This window comes from Saimiri boliviensis, chromosome 1, assembly GCF_048565385.1.
Source record: "Saimiri boliviensis isolate mSaiBol1 chromosome 1, mSaiBol1.pri, whole genome shotgun sequence".
Taxonomy (NCBI): Eukaryota; Metazoa; Chordata; class Mammalia; order Primates; family Cebidae; genus Saimiri; species Saimiri boliviensis.
The window spans coordinates 25,912,700-25,934,470 of NC_133449.1; the positions used below are offsets into that span (position 1 = coordinate 25,912,700).

General features: G+C 40.2%; 1 protein-coding gene across 8 annotated transcripts in view; it reads left to right on the forward strand.

Annotated features, from left to right (window-relative positions):
- Positions 1-21,771, forward strand: part of LOC120368102 (uncharacterized) — a 78,348-nt gene that overhangs the window by 2,600 nt on the left and 53,977 nt on the right. For 5 of the 8 annotated variants that reach the window (XM_074395144.1, XM_074395141.1, XM_074395149.1 and 2 more), the window contains exons 3-4: positions 20,399-20,441; positions 21,136-21,190. In XM_074395144.1, the coding sequence (XP_074251245.1) occupies positions 20,399-20,441; positions 21,136-21,190 (98 nt within the window). Of the gene's footprint in view, positions 1-20,398; positions 20,442-21,135; positions 21,191-21,369; positions 21,478-21,771 lie in introns of all 8 variants that reach the window. The other 3 variants (XM_074395132.1, XM_074395130.1, XM_074395135.1) reach the window with 2 other exon arrangements.

Consider the following 21,771-nt stretch of genomic DNA (forward strand, 5'->3'; position numbering starts at 1 on the left):
GCCCTCCCTTGAAACTCACTGGTCCCTGCTCCTGAGGCCATAGAAACTCCTATACTTTGGATCAGGGGAGGAACTTGATGTGGGAAGAGGGAAGCAGAGATAGTGCCCATGGATGTCTTCCTATAGGTCACTATAAATCATTTTTCCTTCAGTTCATTTCAACAGACCTTGAGCACCTATTATATATGGCAGTGTAGTAGACATTGAGGAAGAATAAAAAACTATCCCCACTTTCTAGAAGCTTGAGGTGAAGTGGGGGAGACAGATAGACACATAACTTCAAGGAAAGAGAATGTGTTAAGAGTTAATAGATGTATAAATGTTGCTAAAGACATGGGAGGTAGACAGCATTTGAACTAGGGGCTCTATAAAATGCCATCTGGGAGAGCTCAGGTTTGAGTGTACTTCAGAGGAAGAGTGGGATTTGGAAGGTGATTGGGGTGAATACATTGGAAAAAAGGCATGGGAAAGGGAAGAGTGTTGGATGTGTTTGAGGAGAGAGTGTAGTCCTGTGAGGACTGCATTCACCAATCTGGATGGAGTATAGAACTGTAGGGACTCACAGTGAGAAAAGGGTGAAAAGTTGACAGAGGTCACATTGTAGTTTTGAACGCCAGGCTGAATACTTTGTGTAAATACGACTCTGTGCAGTTGGAAAGATATCAAAGATTCTAAAGCCAGGCAAAAATGTGCTTAGATCTGTGCTTTAGAACAATGCTTCTCAAACTTTAACATGCATATGTATCACCTGGGGGGGTCTTATTAAAAAGCAGATTCTGATGTAGGAAGTCTTGGGTAGGGATTGAGTTTCTACAGTTCTAACAAGCTCCCAGGTGATGCTGCTGCCCTTGGACCAGGACCACACTTTAAGAGTGAGGCTTTAAATACCTCCAGCAAGCTTTTATTATAGTTCTCTGGCATAGCTAGGCCATTTTAATGGTCTAGTGGGAAGAAGGGGGGAAATAAAAGAATAAGAGCAGTATGGTGAAAAAGAGAACATAGCTGGGTTCTCATGCCTGTAATCCCAGCACTTTGGGAGGTAGAGGTGGGTGGATCACTTGAGGTCAGGAGTTCAAGACCAGCCTGGCCAACATGGTGAAACGCTGTCTCTACTAAAAATACTAAATTAGGCAGGCATGGTGGTGTGCACCTGTAGTCCCAGCTACTGGGGAGGCTGAGACAAGAGAATCACTTGAACCCAGGAGGTAGAATTTGCAGTGACCTGAGATCACGCCACCGCACTCCAGCTTGGGCAACAAGAGGGAAACTCCATCTAAAAAAAAGAGAGAACATAAATTAATTCCTCAAATGTTTATCCCACCCCTTTTCCCCCATTTGCACTCCTCTGTGCACTATTGATACAGCAGTAAGTGGAAGAGGTGAAAGTATCTGCTGTTAGGGCTGTGAAAGTGGACGCGGTCTTGGGGTGAACATCTGCATATGGAAGGTGATGCAAGACTGCCTTGCAAAGGAGGGAGAGGGGACTGAGTCTATTTTTCTTTAGGCAAAGAGTCAATCATAAACATTATCATTTTCTATGAGGACTACATTCATCATGGCATTTCCAGTGCCTAGTATATTGCCAGGCTTATTAGTAAGTGCTCTGTAGTTGTTTGTGAAATGAATGAAAGACTTCTCAATTCTAACCCTGAATGACTCACAAGATGATGTTTTTTTTTTGAGACGGAGTTTCGCTCTTGTTACCCAGGCTGGAGTGCAATGGCGCGATCTTGGCTCACCGCAACCTCCGCCTCCTGGATTCAGGCAATTCTCCTGCCTCAGCCTCCTGAGTAGCTGGGATTACAGGCATGTGCCACCATGCCCAGCTAATTTTTTGTATGTTTAGTAGAGACAGGGTTTCACCATGTTGACCAGGATAGTCTCGATCTCTTGACCTCGTGATCCACCCGCCTCGGCCTCCCAAAGTGCTGGGATTATAGGCTTGAGCCACCGTGCCCGGCCTGATGATGGTGTTTTAAACAACATAGGCAACATTAGACAGGAAAAGTTGTGAATGTGGTGGAAGGCAGAAAATCGACTATTGTATTGAAAGTGCTTGTAGAATTTATGTGGAGATACTCATCAAGCATCTCAAATTAATGGCTGAGACCTGTGATGTTCAATATTGTATCCACTAGTCATATGTGACCATTTAAATTTTTTATTTTTGAGACAGAGTCTCATTCTGTTACCCAGGATGGAGTACAACTCACGGCTCACTGCAACCTCGAACTCCCAAGTTCAAGTGATTCTCCCATCTCAGTCTCCCGATTAGCTGAGACTATAGGCCTATGCCATCATGCCTGGCTATTTTTTGTATTTTTTTGATAGAGACAGGGTATCGCCATGGTACCCAGGCTGGTCTCAAACTCCTGGGCTCAAGCAGTCTACACAGCTCAGCCTCCCAAAGTGCTGGGACTACCGGCATGAGTCACCACACCTGGCCATAAATTAATTAAAATTACATAAAATTTAAAATTCAGTCTTTTGCCGGACGTGGTGGCTCACACCTGTAATCCCAGCACTTTGGGAGGCTGAGATGTGTGGATCACGTGAGGTCAGAAGTTGGAGACTACTCTGTGTCTACTGAAAATACAAAAATTAGCTGGGTATGGTGGCACATACCTGTAGTCCTAGCTACCCGGGAGGCTGAGGCAGGAGAATGACCTGAACCTGGGAGGTGGAGGCTGCAGTGAGCCAGGATGGTGCCACTGCACTGCACTCCAGCCTGGATGACAGAGCAAGACACTGTCACAAACAAAGACAGCACACACAGAACCCCCAAAGCTGATTGTGTCACTCTGCTAAAAGTAACTAAACACACAAAAGTTCTCTGTACCCTACTGTCTGCAGCAGCATTTTCAAACCTTTTTTGACTCTCAAACTTCTTTCACTCTCATAATTTTGTCTACCTCCTTAGGAACTTAAGTATTTTGTCCATTTTTTCATAACATGTAAGTTATATTAGATAAATTTTATTGTAAAACAATAACTTTTTATAATTGGAAAGTTATTTTAACATCATCTTGAAGTATAAAGTCAAATGTCTACTTTTTCTTCTGTACCAAGTGATGCATGACATTTAATTGACTTTAAGTGTATTAGGTATGACAATTTTCACAACAGTTGGGTATGAGAAATGGCAAAGGTTCTATTTTTGTTTTTGTTTTTTGTCTATATCAAACATAATCTGGCTTAAGCCTCCCTTTACCCAGGTTGGCAAGAAATGTCCAACCTTTGTGTTGTATAAGAATTCCAGAGTTACTCAGGAGGCTGAGGCAGAAGAATCGCTTGAACCCAGGAGACAGAGATTGCAGTGAGCCGAGATTGTGCCTCTGCACTCCAGCCTGGTGACAGCAAGACTCTGTCTCAAAAAAAAAAAAAAAAAAAAAAAAAAGAGTTCCAGAGTTTCTGCAGTTTATCCAGAGTAGAAGTGAGTCAGGCCCTTAAGCCACAGGCATAGCTCTTGCTTTTCTTCTTAGCCATCTGAAGGCAAAAACTGTGTCTCAACTCCTCTCTGTCAAGTTCGGTCTCCAGGGTCTTTACTAAGGTCCCTAAACTGCTGCATCTGGGCTCTTAACACCAGAAGGGCTCGGGACCCCCTACCCAGGGTCCTCCTACCCAGTGCACCTGAGGCTTCAAGACTGCTGGTATTTCAGGGAGCCAGCTTCCTTCCTGTCTCAACCCTCTGGGACACTTCAGCTTAAAATTTTCACAAATCTACACTTATTTGAGGGTTGGTTTTTTGGTTCTTGACCATTTTTTCAGCCCTGAAAAACTAACTCCCTGCTGTGCATTAGGAGTTCCAAGACCCTATGAAATAAGGCCTGGCTACCTTCTTTGGTACAGGGAAGCATGAATCTACTTTCTTTGTCAGAAAGATGCAGCAATAAAAATATAGTGTAAATTACTCAGGAAGTCACTCTGCCTCATAAAACAATGAATATAATTTCTTACTATATATTTATGTAATAAAATTTTTTTGTTAACAAACACATTTTTATTAAGGTACAACTGAATACCTTAAAATGCACAGATCTTAAGTGTACAGGGTGATGAGTTTTGATAAATTTATATACCCATGTAACTAAAACCCTGATCAAGATATGCCTTAGCCATAGCCCTGAATGGAAACGACCCTCATATTGTTTTCTAGTCTCTGCCCTCCTCTCTGCTCAGACACAACCTCTATTCTGATTTCTATCGTCATGGATTAGTTTTGCCTATTCTTTTTTTTTTCTGAAGAAGTTAAAAGTTAAATTTAAAAATATCTTAGAACAAAAGTGTAACAAGCAACATACCAAAACTCATGGAATGCAGCGAAAACAGTTAAAAGGGAAATTTATAGCAATAAATGTTCTATGCTTTGAATATTTTATCCTTTCAAAACTGAAATCTAAATGTTATCCCCAGTGTGGCAGCATTTTGAGGGATTCTCTTTTTTTTCTTTTATTATTATTATACTCTAAGTTTTGAGATACATGTGCAGAATGTACAGGTTTGTTACATAGGTATGCATGTGTCATGGTGGTTTGCTGCACCCATGAATCCATCATTTACGTTAGATATTTCTCCTAATGCTATCCCTCCCCTACCCCCTCCATCCCCCTGACAGGCCCCAGTGTGTGACGTTCCCTTTCCTATGTCCGTGTGTTCTCATTGTTCAACTCCTGCTTATGAGTGAGAACATGCGGTGTTAGTCTTTCTGTTCTTGTGTTAGTTTGCTGAGAATGATGGTTTCCAGCTTCATCCATGTCTCTGCAAAGGACATGAACTCATCCTTTTTTATGACTGCATTGTATTCCATGGTGTATATGTGCCACATTTTCTTTATCCAGTCTATCATCGATGGCCATTTGAGTTGGTTCCAATTCTTTGCTATCGTGAACACTACAATGAACATACATGTGCATATATCTTTATAGTAGAATGATATATAATCCTTTGGGTATATACCCAGTAATGGGATTGCTGGATCAAATGGCGTTTCTGGTTCTAGATCCTTAAGGAATCGCCACACTGTCTTCCACAATGGTTGAACTAATTTACATTCCCACCAACAGTGTAAAAGCGTTCCTATTTCTGCACATCCTCTCCAGCGTCTGTTGTTTCCTTTTTAATGATCACCATTGTAACTGGCATGAGATGGTATCTCATTGTGGTTTTGATTTGCATTTCTCTAATGACCAGTGATGATGAACTTTTTTTCATATGTTTGTTGGCCGCTAGTTCTGCCTATTCTTGTTGCTAAAAATAGAATCATACAGTATATGTTCTTGTGTGTCTGACTTCTTTTGCTAAACACAATGTGTTTGAGATTCACACATGTTGTTGACAACAAATTTTTTTTGTCCTGTCACCCAGGCTGAAGTGCAATGGTGCAATCTCGGCTCACTGCAGCTTCCACCTCCCAGATTCAAACCATTCTCCTGGCTCAGCCTACCAAGTAGTTGGGATTACAGGCACGCACCGCCATGCCTGGATAATTTTTGTAAATTTAGTGGAGATAAGATTCCACCATGTTAGCCAGGCTGGTCTTGAACTCTTGATCTCAGGTGATCCACCCCCCTCGGTCTCCCAAATTGCTGAGATTATAGGTGTGAGCCACTGTGCCCAGCCCATCTTTTTCATTTTAGGCACTCTGGTGAGTCTGTGTGTTATTGCACTGTGGTTTTAATGTGCATTTACCTAATGACTAATATTAGTGTGCAACTTCTCTTGTTTATTGGCCATTTGGAAATTCTCTTGTGAACTGCCTGTTCAAGTCTTTTGCACATTTTAAATAATTGAGTTATCAGTGTTTCTTTTACTTAACTGATTTGTAGGAATTCTTTAAATACTATAGACATGAGTCCTTTGCCAGATACAGGTATTTAAAATAAATTCTACTGCTTTTGACTCACTTTTTTATTCACAGTGGTGTCTTAATGACCAAAAGTTCTAAATTTTAATGAAATCCAATTTATGAAGTTTTGTTGTTAAGATTAGTGTTCCCCTCTCTACCCCTATTCCCACCCACAGTGCAAGAAGTCTTTGCTTACCAAGACCTGGAACCAACCCAAATGCCCATCAGTGATAGACTGGACTAAGAAAATGTGACACATACACACCATGGAATACTATGCAGCCACAAAAAATGATAAGTTTGTGTCCTTTGTAGAGACATGGATGAATCTAGAAACCATCATTCTCAGCAAACTGACACAAGAACAGAAAACCAAACACCACCTGTTTTCACTCATAGGCAGTTGATGAACAATGAGAACACTTGGGCACAGGGAAGAGAACAACACTCACTGGGCTAGGTGGGGGGTTGGAGGGGAGGGAACGGACAGTGGGGGGGAGGGGGGAGGAAGGGGAGGGATAACACTGGCAGAAATGCCTGATGTAGGTGATGGGGTTGGGGGTGGGGTGGGGGGATGGAGACAGCAAACCACCATGATGTGTATACCAATGCAACAATCCTGCAGGATGCAGGATGTGCACATGTACACCAGAGCCCAAAATACAATTTAAAAAAAAAAAGAAATCTTTGCTTACCACTAGGCCATGAAGATAACCTTCTGTATTTCTTCTAGAAGCCTTATTTTTTTTCTCTTTCACATTTAGATCTACAATCTATCTCAAATAATTTTTGTGTATAGTGTGGGGTAGGGGACAACATTCCCCTCCTCCCCATGTAGATATCTAGTTCTTCCAGTAGGGCGGGAACTAGGGTAAAAATGAGTGAGGTACTCACCTTGAACACAAACTGTAAGGAGCACCAAAAACTTAATAATCGAGATATTTAGTGAAACATTCTTGGCTGGGCACAGTGGCTCATGCCTGTAATCCCAGCACTTTGGGAGGCCAGGGTGGGCAGATCATGAGTTCAGGTGATTGAGACCATCCTGATCAGCATGGTGAAATCCCGTCTCTACTAAAAATACAAAAATTAGCTGGGGATTGGGGGGCTATGGCGCGTGCCTGTAATGCCAGCTACTTGGGTGGCTGAGGCAGAAGAATCGCTTGAATGTGGGAGTCAGAGGTTGCAGTCAACCGTGATTGCACCACTGCACTTCAGCCTGGTGACAGAGTGAGACTCCATCTCAAAACAAACAAACAAACAAACAAAAAACACCAAAATAGTTAAACACAATACCATTATCATGCCAAAAAATTTAACAGTAATTTTGTAATACCATCAAATACCCTTCACCATTCATATTCCAATTATCACCTGGGTGCAGTGGCTCACAACTGTAATCCCAGCACTTTGGGAAATCAAGGCAGGAGAATTGTTTGAGCTCAGGAGTTGGAGATCAGCCTGGGCAACATAGTGAAACCCTGTTTAAATTAATTTAATTTAAAACAATACAAAAATTAGCTGGGTGTGGTGGTGTGTGCTTGTGGTCTCAGCTAGGAAGGCTGAGGTGGGAGGATCACTTCAGCCTGGAGGAAAGAGGTTGCAATGAGCCAGGACTGCTCCACAGTACTCCAGCTTGGGTGATGAAGCCAGACATTGTTTCAAAAAACAAAAACAAAACAAAAAAAAAAACTGTCTCTTAAGTGTTATAAATTATTATTTACAGTCTGTTTAATTAAAGATCACAGATTGAAATGGATTTGTGTCTCTTAACTGTCTGCTAATCTGTAAATTCTCAATCTTTTTTGGCCTTTCAAAGTGCTGGGATTACAGGCATGAGCCACCATACCCAGCCTACATGTTATTTTCTAAATGATCCTGATTTTTTTTTTTTTGAGACGGAGTTTCGCTCTTGTTACCCAGGCGTGAGTGCAATGGCGCGATCTCGGCTCACCGCAACCTCCGCCTCCTGGGTTCAGGCAATTCTCCTGCCTCAGCCTCCTGAGTAGCTGGGATTACAGGCATGCGTCACCATGCCCAGCTAAATTTTTTTGTATTTTTAGTAGAGACGGGGTTTCACCATGTTGACCAGGATGGTCTCGATCTCTTGACCTCGTGATCCACCCGCCTCAGCCTCCCAAAGTGCTGGGATTACAGGCTTGAGCCACCGCGCCTGGCTCGATCCTGATTCTTGAAAACACAATAGATTTTTCTATATTGACTTTCTACCTAGAGATTTTGCTAAATTTGCTTATCAATTCTAATTATCTGTAGATGTTTTTGGATATTCTACACAATTATATTGTCTGTAAATAATAATTTTATTTCTTTCTTTCTGATTCTTATACCTTTTCTTTTTCTTGTTTTATTGCATTGATTAGGACTACCTGTATAATGTTCAATGGAGATGGTATAGTGGGGATTCTTATTTTTTTTTATGTAGAGGAAAGTTTTCAAGAATTTACCATTTATGTGTAATGTTTGCTATGTGTTTTTTTGAAAATAACAAACCAAGGAAATTCCCTTTTATTTCCAGTCTGCACATAGTTTTAGTATAAATGGGTGTTAACTTCTTTTTTTTTTTTTTTTTTTGAGACGGAGTCTCACTCTGTTGCAGGGGCTGGGGTGCAGTGGTGTGATCTTGACTCACTGCAACCTCTGCCTCCTGGGTTCAAGCGATTCTTGTGCCTCATCCTCCTGAGTATCTGGGATTTCAGGCAAGTACCACCACACCTGGCAATTTTTGTATTTTCAGTAGAGATGGGGTTTCACCATTTTGGCTAGGCTGGTCTCAAACACCTGACCTCAGGTGATCTGCTGTCCTTGACATCCCAAAGTGCTGAGATTACAAGTGTGAACCACTGTGCCTGGCTGGATGATAAATTTTATCAAGTGATTTTCATGTCTCTAGGTGAGATGGTTATATGGTTTTCTTGTTTATTCTATCAATGTGCTGAATTACACAGAGTTTCGAAAATAAAACAACTGTGAATTCTTGGAATAAATATAATATAACATGTTCATGATGCTTTTCTTTTCTTTTCTTTTCTTTCTTTCTTTCTTTTTTTTTTTTTTTTTTGAGACGGAGTTTCGCTCCGTTACCCAGGCTGGAGTGCAATGGCGTGATCTCGGCTTACCGCAACCTCCGCCTCCTGGGTTCAGGCAATTCTCCTGTCTCAGCCTCCCGAGTAGCTGGGATTACAGGCACGCACCACCATGCCCAGCTAACTTTTTGTATTTTTAGTAGAGACCGGGTTTCACCAGGTTGACCAGGTTGGTCTCGATCTCTTGACCTCATGATCCACCCGCCTCGGCCTCCCAAAGTGCTGGGATTACAGGCTTGAGCCACCGCGCCCGGCCTCTTTCTTTTTTTTTTTTTTTGAGATGAAGTCTCACTTTGTCACCCAGGCTGGAGTGCAGTGGTACAGTCTCGGCTCACTGCAACCTCCGCCTACTGAGATCAAGTGATTCTTCTGATTTAGCCTTCCTAGTAGCTGGGACTACAGGTGCTTGCCACCACACTCAGCTAATGTTTGTATTTTTAATAGAGACAGGGTTTCATCATGTTGGACAGATTGGTCTCGAACTCCTGACCTCAAGTGATCCACCTGCCTTGGTCTCCCAAAGTGCTGGTATTACAGGCATGAGCCACTGCGCCTGGCAGATGCATTTTATATATTATTGGATTCACTTTGCTGATATTTTGTTTAGGACTTTTGTATCTATGTCCATGAAAGAGGTTGAATATAATTTTTCTTTTAATATTGTTCTTATGAGATTTTAGAATCAAAGTTATCCCTGCCCCAACATAGAAGGAGAAGTAATTCCTCTTTTTTCACCTCATTGGAGTGAGAGACACCCCTAACACAAAATTCTAAAGGTTTTTGATGTTTTATGCCAGGAACCTGGGATAAAACCAGATTATTCTTTATTATAACAAACACACATATATGAGAGAAAGAGAGAGAGATATTAAGAAATAGACTCACAAAATTGTCAGGGCTTAACAAATCAGAAATCCTTAGGGCATACCGGAAACTCAGATAAGAGTTGATATTGCAGTCCTGAGTCCAAAATCAGTCTAGGCTAGGCTAGAAACTCAGGCAAGGATTTCCCATTGCAGTCTTGAGGCAGAATTCCTTCCTCTTCAGGAAACCTCAGTCACTGCTCTTAAGGCCTTCAACTGATTGGATGATGCCCACCCACATAATGGACGTTAATCTGCTTTAAGGTGTACTAATTCTAAATATTAAGCACATCTGAAAACTACTTTCACAACAACACTTAGACTAGCTTTTGAACAAACAACTGGGCACATAGCTCAGCCAAGTTGACATGAAATTAACCATCACAATCCTATGTTTTCTTCTGAGAGTTTTACAGTTTTACAGCTCTTATATTTAGATCTTAGCATCATTTTGAATTAACTTTTGTAGATGGTGTGAATTAAGAGTCCAACTTCATTCTTTTGCATGTGGCTCTCTAGTTGTCCAAGCACCATTTGAAGAGACTGTTATTTTCCTATTGAATAGTCTTGCTAACCTTATAGAAAATCAATTGATTTGTAGATATAAGGGTTTATTTCTAGATTCAATTTGATTTCATAGATCTATATGTTTATCCTTAGGCCAGTACCACACTGTTTTGATTACTACAGCTTTTTAAGTTTTAAAATCAGGAAGGATGAGTCCTCCAACTTTGTTCTTTTTCCAAGATTATCTTGACTATTCAGGGATCCTTGTAATTCCATATGAATTTTATGACCAGCTTTTTCATTTCTGTCAAAAAGGCTATTGAGATCTTGATAGGGATTATTCTGATTCTGTAGATTGCTTTGGGGAATATTGCCATTTTAATAATATTAAATATTCCAATCCGCCGGGCGCGGTGGCTCAAGCCTGTAATCCCAGCACTTTGGGAGGCCGAGGCGGGTGGATCACGAGGTCGAGAGATCGAGACCATCCTGGTCAACATGGTGAAACCCCGTCTCTACTAAAAATACAAAAAACTAGCTGGGCGTGGTGGCACGTGCCTGTAATCCCAGCTACTTAGGAGGCTGAGGCAGGAGAATTGCCTGAGCCCAGGAGGCGGAGGTTGCGGTGAGCCGAGACCGCGCCATTGCACTCCAGCCTGGGTAACAAGAGCAAAACTCCGTCTCAAAAAAAAAAAAAAAAAAATATTCCAATCCATGAACAAGGGATGTCTTTCCATTTATTTAGGTCTTCTTTAGTTTTTCAACATTGCTTTGTACCTTTCAGTGTGCAATCTTGCACCTCCTTGATTAAATTTATTCCTGAGTCTTTTATTCTTATGGATGCTAAAAATGGAGTTTCTTTTATTAGCTCTAATAGGTTTTTTCTGGTTTCTTTCAAATATTCTGTATGTAAGATATGCCTTCTGTGGACACAGTTTTACTTATTCCTTTCTAATTTGGATGGCTTTTCTTTTTCTTGCCTAATTGCTGTGGTTAGAACTTCTGTACAATTTTAAACAGACGAGGCTTCACTGGGGCAGTGGTCCTGAATTCTAGACCCACTGGGGTGAAGGACCTGCTCTAGTGTCTCTAGTGGGCAGGAGTTCCACCCCCAGGGCTTTGCCAGGCCCACACAGCTTTGGGTATAGGTTGTGTAACCTGTTGAAATTGAGGCAATGGTCCCCCTTTTCAAAACTGAGGTGGCAGCCCCGATGATCTCGGAATTGCCTTCCAGGTTACTCTTCCCTTGTCTTCAAGAATAGTGTATGTTTCTGGCTGAAGAGCTCTATGGTCTGGAACTGTAAAATTCCAGAAGACCAACAGCTTTCCCTCATTCCCTCCCATCTCCTGCTTCTTCAGTTCAACCTGGTAGTTCTGCTGCTATGGTGACTAAGTCCATGTTTCACACATGTACTGATCCCCTTATCAAAGGGTCACTTGGCCACATCTTTAGTGTTCTCTTTGAATACACCTTCTTCTTCTTCTTATTTTTTTTTGCAATATGAACAGGCTGAGAATTTTTCAAATCTTTAAATTCTAGTTCTGTTTTGCTCAATAATTTTATCTTCAAGTAAATTCTCTCTTCTCACATTTTACTATAACAGGAGAACCAAGGCACTTCTTTAAAACTTTACTTAGGAATCTCATTAGCTAAATATCCAATTTTATGACTCACAAGTTCTACTTTCCATAGAACACTGGAACATGAACAGAATTCAGCTAAGTTCTTCACTACTTTACAAGGATCACCATTTCTGTTTCCAATAATATGTTCCTTATTTTCCCTGAGACCTTGTCAGAATGGCCTTTACTGTGCATATTTCTACCAACATTCTGTTTGTGATTACTTAGATATTCTCTAAAAAGATGGAAGCTTTCTCTACAACTCTCCTCTTTTCTTCCTGAGCTCTCAGCAGCATCACCCTTAATAGTTCATTTCTGGCAATGTAGGCTTTTTCTAGCATGCATCTCAAAACTCTTCCACCCTCTACTCATTACACATTTTTTGGTGTTTGTTGAAGCAGCACCCTCACTTCTTGGTACCAATTTCTATCTTAGTCCATTCAGGTTTCTATAATAAAATATCAGAAACTGGGTGGCTTATAAACAACAGAAACTTCTTTCTCACAGCTCTGGAGTCTGGGAAGTCCAAGGTTGGGGTGCCAGCATGGTCAGATTCTGGTGAGGTACTTCTTCTGGGTTGCAGACTGCCAACTTCTCACTGTGTTTTTACATGGTGGAAAGAGTGAGAGATATCTCTGGAGTTTTTTTTTTTTTTTTTTTTTTTTTTTTTTTTTGAGACAGAGTCTCTCTCTGTTGCCCAAGCTGGAGTGAAGTGACATGATCTCAGCTCACTGTAACCTCCTCCTCCTAGGTTCAAGCAATTCTCATGCCTCAGCCACTTGAATAGCTGGGATTACAGGCATGTCCCACCACACCTGGCTAATTTTTGTATTTTTAGTAGAGACAGGGTTTTGCCATGTTGACCAGGCTGGTCTCAAACTCCTGGCCTCAGCGGGTGATCCACCTGCCTCAGCTTCCCAGAGTTCTGGGGTTACAGGTGTGAGCCATTGTGCTCAGTCCTCTGGAGAATTTTTTGTAAGGACACTAATTCCATTCAAGAGGGCAACCCCTTATGACCTAATCACTTCCCAAAGGCCCCATCTGCTAATACATTTCATTGAGGGTGAGGATTTAAACAAATGAATTTTGGGGGGACATAAACATTGGGTCCATTGCAGTGTCCTTTATCCTGCTAAGGAAGTCTCCTTCTATTCCTATTTGGTTATGTTTTTTATCATAAATCATTGTTGGATTATGTCAAATGCTTTTTTCTATGTCGATTTATATGATCATGTGAGTTTTTTTCTTAAGTTATTAATGTGGTATATTACAATGATTTATTTTCTTATGTTAAAAAAACCTTTGTGTTTTTGGGAAAAATCCTGTTTTCACTACTATTCAACATTGCTTTGAAAGTTCTAGGTAGACCAATTAGGCATACTGTGAATAGTTTGCTTTTCTTTGACTGAAAATTTCCTTATTTTGCCTTATATTTTGAAGGGTAGTTTCGCTAAGTATAAAAGTCTAAGAGCCGTGTGCTATGGTTCATGCCTGTAATCCCAGTACTTCAAGAAGCCAAGACAGAGGGATCATTTGAGGCCAGCAGTTTGAGACCAGCTTGGGAAACATACTAAGATCCCATCTCTCCAAAAACCAAAAAAAAAAAAAAAAAAAAAAAAGTGCTGGGTGTGGTGGTATGCACCTGTAGTCCTAGCTACTTAGGAGCCTGAGACAGAATGATTGCTTGAGCCCAAGAATTTGAGGTTACACTGAGCTATGATTATGCTACTGCACTGCAACTTGGGCAACAGAGAGAGACCTGGTCTCTAAAAGGAAAAAAAAAATCTAGGTAGGCAGTTATTTTATTTTAGCACATTAAAGGATGTTAGTCTATTGTTTTCTGGCTTCCAATATTCCTAAAAGATACAAATTGTTCATCTTATTCTTCCTTTGAATATAACGTGTCTTTTAATTTTGCCTGTTAAGAGTCATTGTGCGGGTGTTCAGCATTCTGTAATGTACTTAAGTTTAGGTTTTGTCTTCATGCTGCTTCATAACACTTCTCGAATCTAAGGTTTTCTCAGTTTTAGGAAGCTCTTAGCTATTCCCTTAAAAAAAGATAGACTACATTTTAAAGCCGTTTTTAGGTTCACAGCGAAATTGAGCAGAAAGTACAGAGAGTTACCATACACTCCCTGACTTTTAACTTTCAAATACTGTTTCTGCTCGCCTTTCTGTCTGGGACTCCTATGCTGTCTCCCTTTCCTTCTGGGACTCCTATTACTCTGTCCCTATGTCTATTGGCTCTTATATCTATTTTCTTTCCATGCTTCATTATGGATAATTTCTTCAGACATTTCTTCAGTTGTGCTTAATCTGTACCCCTTTCTGAGTTCTTTATTTCTTCTCTTCTGTAATTTTCATTAGATTTTTTATTTTTATTTTTTAGTTTTTAGTTCTTGGCCAAAATTATCCATCTTGTCATCTAATTTCTTGTATATTTAAAGCACATATATTAAAAAACCATGTTTTGTTACTCCAATATCTGGATTGCCTATGAATTTGTTTTTATTCCCCAGGTTTATCTCTTAGTCTTCAATCATTCAGTCTTGTCTTCTAGTAAGCATGGCAATTTTTGATTTAATACCAGAGAGTTTATATATAAATTTGAAGAGAAAAATTCAAGGTTCTGGATAAAGTTACTTTCCTCCAGAGAGTAGAGCTATTCTAGCTTCTGGCAGTCATCTAGATTAGGGATCGTCTCAATCCAATAAAGGATTGAATTTATCAGAGGCTGAGATTCCATTTTTGAGCTTGGTTTATTTCAGGTTTATTCTTACTCCTAAGTATATCCCTTTGGGGTCCCAACTGAAAGCCTGCAATATTGGGGTCCTCAATTCATTTTTTTCTTTATCTATCCCTATAAAACTGTGAAATTTCAATTTAGCTGGGCTTATTTACCTCCACTTCCTTTTTCTCTGGGATCTTGGCTCCTCTGGTTTTTGATCCCTTGATATGTCTCTAATTTAGACTTTAAATAGATATTTTAAAACAGATATTTGTCCAACTTTTCTTGTTGTTTTATTTGAAGGGTTCAAACCACTACTATAAATTGAAATCCCAAACTGGTGCTTTTTTTCTTTCCATTTTTTCCCTTCTACTAGTTTGGAAGTTATGAACTCTTGTTTCTATTCTTTTAGTGGTTACTCGTCAGACTTAAATATATGTACATATCCATTCTTTATTCAGAAGTATTTTATCAATGATAATAAGTCCATCCATTTCAGTACTTTGCATTCTTATTAATTTCTGGAAGATTTTATTCTTTTTTCAAATCTGCTAGATCACTTTTTATGGCTTCTGTTTCTTACAAATTTATTTATACTTGTATTTTATTTCTTTAAATATAATATGCGTAGGGGTTTTCTAATCTACATCTGATAATTCCAGTACCTGACATCTTTGCAGGTTTGTTTCTGTGCTTGTGCTTATTTTTTTAATAGTTAACATTTCTGAAATTGGAGTATGTCTTACAATTGATGGTACTTAATAATTTAATTAACTGGTTTTTTATTCATTCTACTAGCAAGCATATAAATTGATGGTATATTTTATAATCATTAGCATCTTAAATGTACTAAAATAGAGTATTTGTGGGGATTTTGAAGCCTAAGATAAAGATTTTCCTCAGAGGGCATTTCATTTACTTTTGACTCTGGCACCATCAGTCCAGGAGCATTTTAAATTCATGGCTTGAAGAGTTTTTTGGGACAACTCAGTTAATGTGAACTTGAGCTGCCAAATATACAGAAGCGAGCCTGTGGTTATGGCTTTCTAGAGACTTCACCCCAGACCTCTGAACTTAGTGTGAAGGCAACTTTCTTTGCAGTTACCTGAGGTTAGGAGTGAGTGGTAGATTTGTCATTTTGAGGTTCCATTTTAATGCAGGAGGGTGTTCTACTGGATTAAAAAATTTTTGAGAGGCCGGGCATGGTGCCTCACACCTATAATCCCAGCACTCTGGGAGACTGAGATGGGCGGATCACTTGAGGTCAGGAGTTTCAAACCAGCCTGACCAACATGGTAAAACCCCATCTCTACAAAAAGTACGAAAATTAGTGGGGCATGATGGTGTGTGCCTGTAATCCCAGCTTATCCGGGAGGCTGAAGCATGTGAATCATTTGACCCCAGGAGGCAGAGGTTGCTATGAACTTAGATTAAGCCATTGCACTCCAGCCTGGGTGAAAAAGGGAAACTCTATCTAAAAAAAAACATTTTTTTTTTTTTTAATTTGAGACATACTAATGTATACATTAGCGGGATATAATGTGATGGTTTGCTGCATGTTTACATTGTGGATTGACTAAATCAAGTGAATTAACATAGCCATCTCACTTACCTGTTTTGTGTGGCAGAAACATTTAAATTCTTCTCTTTCAGCAATTATGCCTATGGTTTATTTTTCTGAAGTTTTCCTTAAGGAGTTCTCTGCTTTAGGTCACAAAGATTTTCTCCTACCTTTTTTTTTATGTTCCAGTCTTACATTTCACATTTTAGTTTTTAATATACTTGGAGTCCACTTCTATATATGGTATTAGGAAGTGATCCAATTTTATTTTTCTCTATAGTGAGCCAGTTTTCCCATAACCATTTATTATTTTTTTCTTTTTCTTTTTACATGGAGACGAGGCTTCACCATGTTGGTCGTGTTGGTCTCAAACTCCTGACCTCATGATCCTCCCACCTCGACCTCCCGAAGTGCTGGGATTACAGTTGTGAGCCACCGCACCTGGCCTATTTTTTTTTTTTTTTTAAGACAGGGTTTTACTCTTTCACTTAGATTGGAGTGCAAGGATACCATCTCAGCTCACTGCAACCTCCGCCTCCCAGGCTCAAGTGACCCTCCCACCTAAGCCTCCCAAGTAGCTGGGACCACAGGCATGTGCCACCATGCCTGGCTGATTTTTTGTATTTTTTGTGGAGATGGGGTTTCCCCATATTGCCCAGGCTGGTCTGGAACTCCCAAGCTCAAACAATCTGCCTGCCTTGGCCTCCCACAGTGCTAGGATTATAGGCGTGAGTCACTGTGCCTGGCTCTTATCACTGTTTGCTAAACAATCATTTTCCCATTGATTTATGGAACTCCCTTTATTATAAAAATTTGCCATGTATACATAAGTTTGTCTCTGAGCTCTCTATCTGTCCCATTGGTCTATTTGTTCCTGTTTTTATTTCCTACAGCTTTGTCTTAGTATTTCATATGCTTGCTGTTTGGTATAGCAAGTCACTCCTTTGCTCTTCTTTTTAAGGTTGATTAAGCTGTTAGTAGACCTTTATTTTGTCATATTAATTTTAGAGCATTTAACAAGTTCTTGAAACATTACAAATGAAATATGAATTGAGAATGCATTAAAATATTATTTAAGTCTGAGCAACATAATGAGAGCTTGTCTCTACAAAAAATAAAAATAAAAAACATTAGTCAGGTGTGGCGTCATGTACTTGTAGTCCCAGCTACTTGGGAGGCTGAGACAGGAGAATTACTTGAGCCCAGGATGTTGAGGTTGTAGTGAATCATGCCACTGCACTCCAGCCTAGGCAATGGAGCAAGACCCTGTCTCAATGAATGAATAAATAAATAAATAAATAAATAAATAAATAAATAAACTAAAAAATATATATAGGTCTATATACAGACACACACACACACACACACACACACACACACACACACACACACACACAATTTAATTTGGCTGGGCATGGTGGCTCACGCCTGTGATCCTAGCACTTTGGGAGGCCAAGGCAGGTAGGTCATGAGGTCAGGAGTTCAAAACCAGCTTGGCCAACATGGTGAAACCCTGTCTCTACTCAAAATACAAAAATTAGCCAGGCCTGGTGGCACACACCTGTAGTCCCAGCTACTTGGGCAGTGGAGGCAGGAGAATTGCTTGAACCCAGGAAGTGAAGGTTGCAGTGAGCTGAGATCACACCACTGCACTCCAGCCTGGCTGACAGAGCAAGACTGTCTTAAAAAAAAATTCATTTGGGAAATAATGATATCTTTGTAATTTCAAGTTATTCCAACTAAACTTGGACTATCTCTCCATTTATTCTGATCATCTTCTATGTCTTTTATTAGTATTTTATAGTTTTCTACATGAAAGTCTTCTGTATTATTGGTTTACTTAACACCTTGCTACTTTTATCATTTTTTATTGCTATTGTGAGAAATATCTTTTATTTTAAATAATATTTTTATACTTTTTACTGTGGTAGAGAAATGTTATTGATATTTGTAAGTCGTTCTGGTATTCAGAAACCTTGGTGAATTATTTTATTATGTCTGATGAAGAATGTCTGATTATCGTTTCAGCCACTTTCATACTTACTCGTCTACTCAAATGATCTATTCCTTTTTGCCCAATTTTGGTATCATATTTTTTTTCTAGGAATTTAACTATTTTATCAGGGTTTTCACATTATTAATGTGTACTTATTAAAACTGTTTTCTTCTTCCTCCTCTCTCTCTCTTTCTTTTCTTTCTCTTTCTTTCTTTCTTTCATTCATTCTTTCTTTTTTTTCTGACAGCATCCTGCTGTGTCACTCAGGCTGGAGAGTGCAGTGGCAGGATCACAGCTCACTGCAGCCTTGACTTCCTGGGCTCAAGAGATCCTCCTACCTCAGCCACCCATGTATCTGGGACCACAGGCACACACCACCACACCCAGCTAATTTTTTTTTTTTTTTTTTTTTTTTTTTGAGATTGACTCTTGCTCTGTTGCCCAGGTTGGAGTGCAGTGAAATGATCCTGGCTCACTGCAACCTCCACCTCCTGGGTTCAAGTGATTCTCCTGCCTCAGCCTCCTGAGTAGTTGGGATTACAGGCATGCACCACCATGCCTGGCTGATTTTGTGTTTTTAGTAGAGATGGGGTTTACCATGTTGGCCAGGCTGGTCTGGAACTCCCAATCCCAAGTGATCTGTCTACCTCGGCTTCCCAAAGTGCTGGGATTACAGGTGTGAGCCACCGTGCCTGGCCACCCCAGCTAATTTTTTAAAATTATTTTTTATTTTTTGTAGAAGCAGGGTCTCACATGTTGCCCAGGCTGGTCTCAAACTCCTGGGCACAAGGGTTCCTCCTGCCTCAGCCTCCCAAAATGCTGGATTATGGTCATGAGCCACTGCACCTGACCACTTGTACTTCTTTTTAATTTCCAAGGAGATTTACATTTACTTTCATCTTTTACCCTAAAGCATTACCAATCCAGGTTCACTCCTCTTTTATTTTCAGCTTGAGGGTCCCTGGATACACAGTGGGTTTAATTAGAATGCCAAGCCAGTATGCGTATAGACTCATGGTTAAAATTCTCAGAGAAGGGCCCCCCCACCACCCCTCCAGAGTACACATTTTCTTGTGGTGGGCAGATTTTTTCCTAGCCACCTTTCCACTAAACATGTGGCACTTTGAGAATTCTGACTTTTTCCCAGGGCCTCAATTCCAAATACACACTTCACATGGACCTTGTTTTTTGCTCCTACTTTGTTGTTAACCCAAATCCCTTCTGACTGACACTACAAATGATGTAGGGCATTGAAATATCAGATGATTTTCCACTCACGTTTTTCACTTTTCTCCTTATTTTTGGCCTGTAATGATTTCCTTTACTCTTTTTTGAGAAGCTTAATTTGGTATTAAAAGGCTGCTGGGCTGGGAGTGGTGGTTCACACTTGTAATCCCAGCTAGCACTTTGGGAGGCCGAGGCAGGTGGATCACCTGAGGTCAGGAGTTTGAGACCAGCCTGGTCAACATGGCAAAACGCCGTTTCTACTAAAAATACAAAAATTAGCCAGGCATGGTGCCACATGCCTGTAATCCCAGCTACTCAGGAGGTTTTGGCAGGAGAATTGCTTGAACCCAGGAGGTGGAAGTTGCAGTGAGCCAAGATCCCGCCACTGCACTCCAGCCTAGGTGACAGAACAAGACTCTGTCTCAAAAAAAATACTGTTTTATTTGAAATGGTAACAAATGTCATTACTGCCTTTAAAATGACCTGGAGCATTTTGCAAAAACCCTGGGAGTTTTCCAACTATGTAATACAATTAAAATTTTACTATTAGGCATAACCTGGCTTCCATCTACCTTGTCAGCCTAGCATCTCCCACTACTTAGCAAAAGTGCACCTGACCTTCATGACATGCTGATCTCAGTGATGTTTCTGCTTGCCTGAAATACTTTTTCTTCACCTAAAAGTCTTGTGCTGATTCTTTAAACTCCAGTACAAATGCAACTTCTTGAGTAATCCTTCCCTTCTGCCTTAGGAAATTAATCACTATTCTCTATATTCCCTGACATTTATGTTTGTTACAGTATTTATGTATGGTTATGGGTGCCAACTCTATCAATATCTGATACATGAGATGTATCAATATCTGATATCTAAAAGGTGAGATGTGCTGTTAATAAAGTCTCTAACCTAGAACGTAATCTGATTTTCTTTTTGTGCTTCTCTAGACTTCAAAGCACCATAGACGGAAAAAGATCCAGAAATTAACAGGTTAGAATGATTCTGTCCTTCACTCTTCAGTTCCAGGTTAATGACAGACCAATTACGGGTCTGCCTTATGACTCTAGCCTTAAATAGCAGGAGGAGGGAGGTTGGAAAAGAGGATGTAAATGGAAGAAGTGTGCTTCCTCTAGCATCTCCATGGCTAAAGAGATGTATGTTAATCTGCCATAAGATTAGAAAAAAAAAGAGCTGTATGTATACAGCTCCATGGTTCCTTTCCTCATGCTTCCTCTCCTCGGCTCTTTTTGTTCAAATCCCAGGGAATTGGGGAGGAAACTTGGTGAGATTATAAAATGGACAAAGGGTAACTACCAAGAGTTTGGTGAGGGAAGTTTCCCTCTCTTTTTTTCCCCACCATAGATACTGGATAGACTCCTTTGGAGGAAAAGATATGTATCATGGCCTCTCTTTCCCCTACTCCCACTGCTTATTACTAAGATTATTCCTATTCTTACCAATGTATATAGCTTACATCTACTGTATGATGAAGGCAGCGTGTATGATGGAAGCAGTGTAGCTTTTTGAAAAATGTTGAGATGGGTTAAGTCTGAGATCTACCACTAATTAACTTCATGATCTTAGGCATAACGTCATCTTGATTTCCTTATTTGCAAAAAGAGGGGGTTGGATAAAATGATGTCAATAATCATGATGCTGATAGATTCTTCACCTCTTCTCCCAGATCCACAGTGGGAAGAAACCCTCATGATGACCTGCACTGAAGCTAACCTGACGTGGTGAGTAAAGCCTGTCTTCAGCCAATTCTACTGACAAACTCTGTGAAAGTTAGAAGTAAAGTACGTGGTACCCTGTTTTACTTCCTTCACTATGATAGCTTTCTCTTTTCTAAGTTAAATCTCTCTTACTGTTTTCCTTACTGGTATTTTAATGAGACTTCAATTACATTGACATACAGTGTTGCATCCAGTGTTTCAGAACTCCCTGGGGACTGGACCCAGGAATATATACTCTGGTCAATGGAGCGGAGTCTTCAACAGATCTTCCGACACCTGGAAAACACAAGGTCAGGCATTGTAGTTCCTGGGTGAGGACTGAAGGTGGTAGAGGTTTTAAAAAGGAGGAAGGAAGGGGAGGAAGGAGGGAGGGAGAGAGTTCATTTTGTCTGTGGAGAAAGTTCTGGGTTCAAACTGGTCGAAGGGTCATTTCTGGGTGGAATGGGAACAGTTTCCTCCTTTTGTCCTGGTGGAGGAATTCTTTCTATAAGTAACTGATGTTGGGGGAAGAAACTTTTTTTTTTTTTTTTCCCAATTCTCCTTCAGGCCAAAAATGTTTTGCATTTGAAATGGCCACTTTTTTC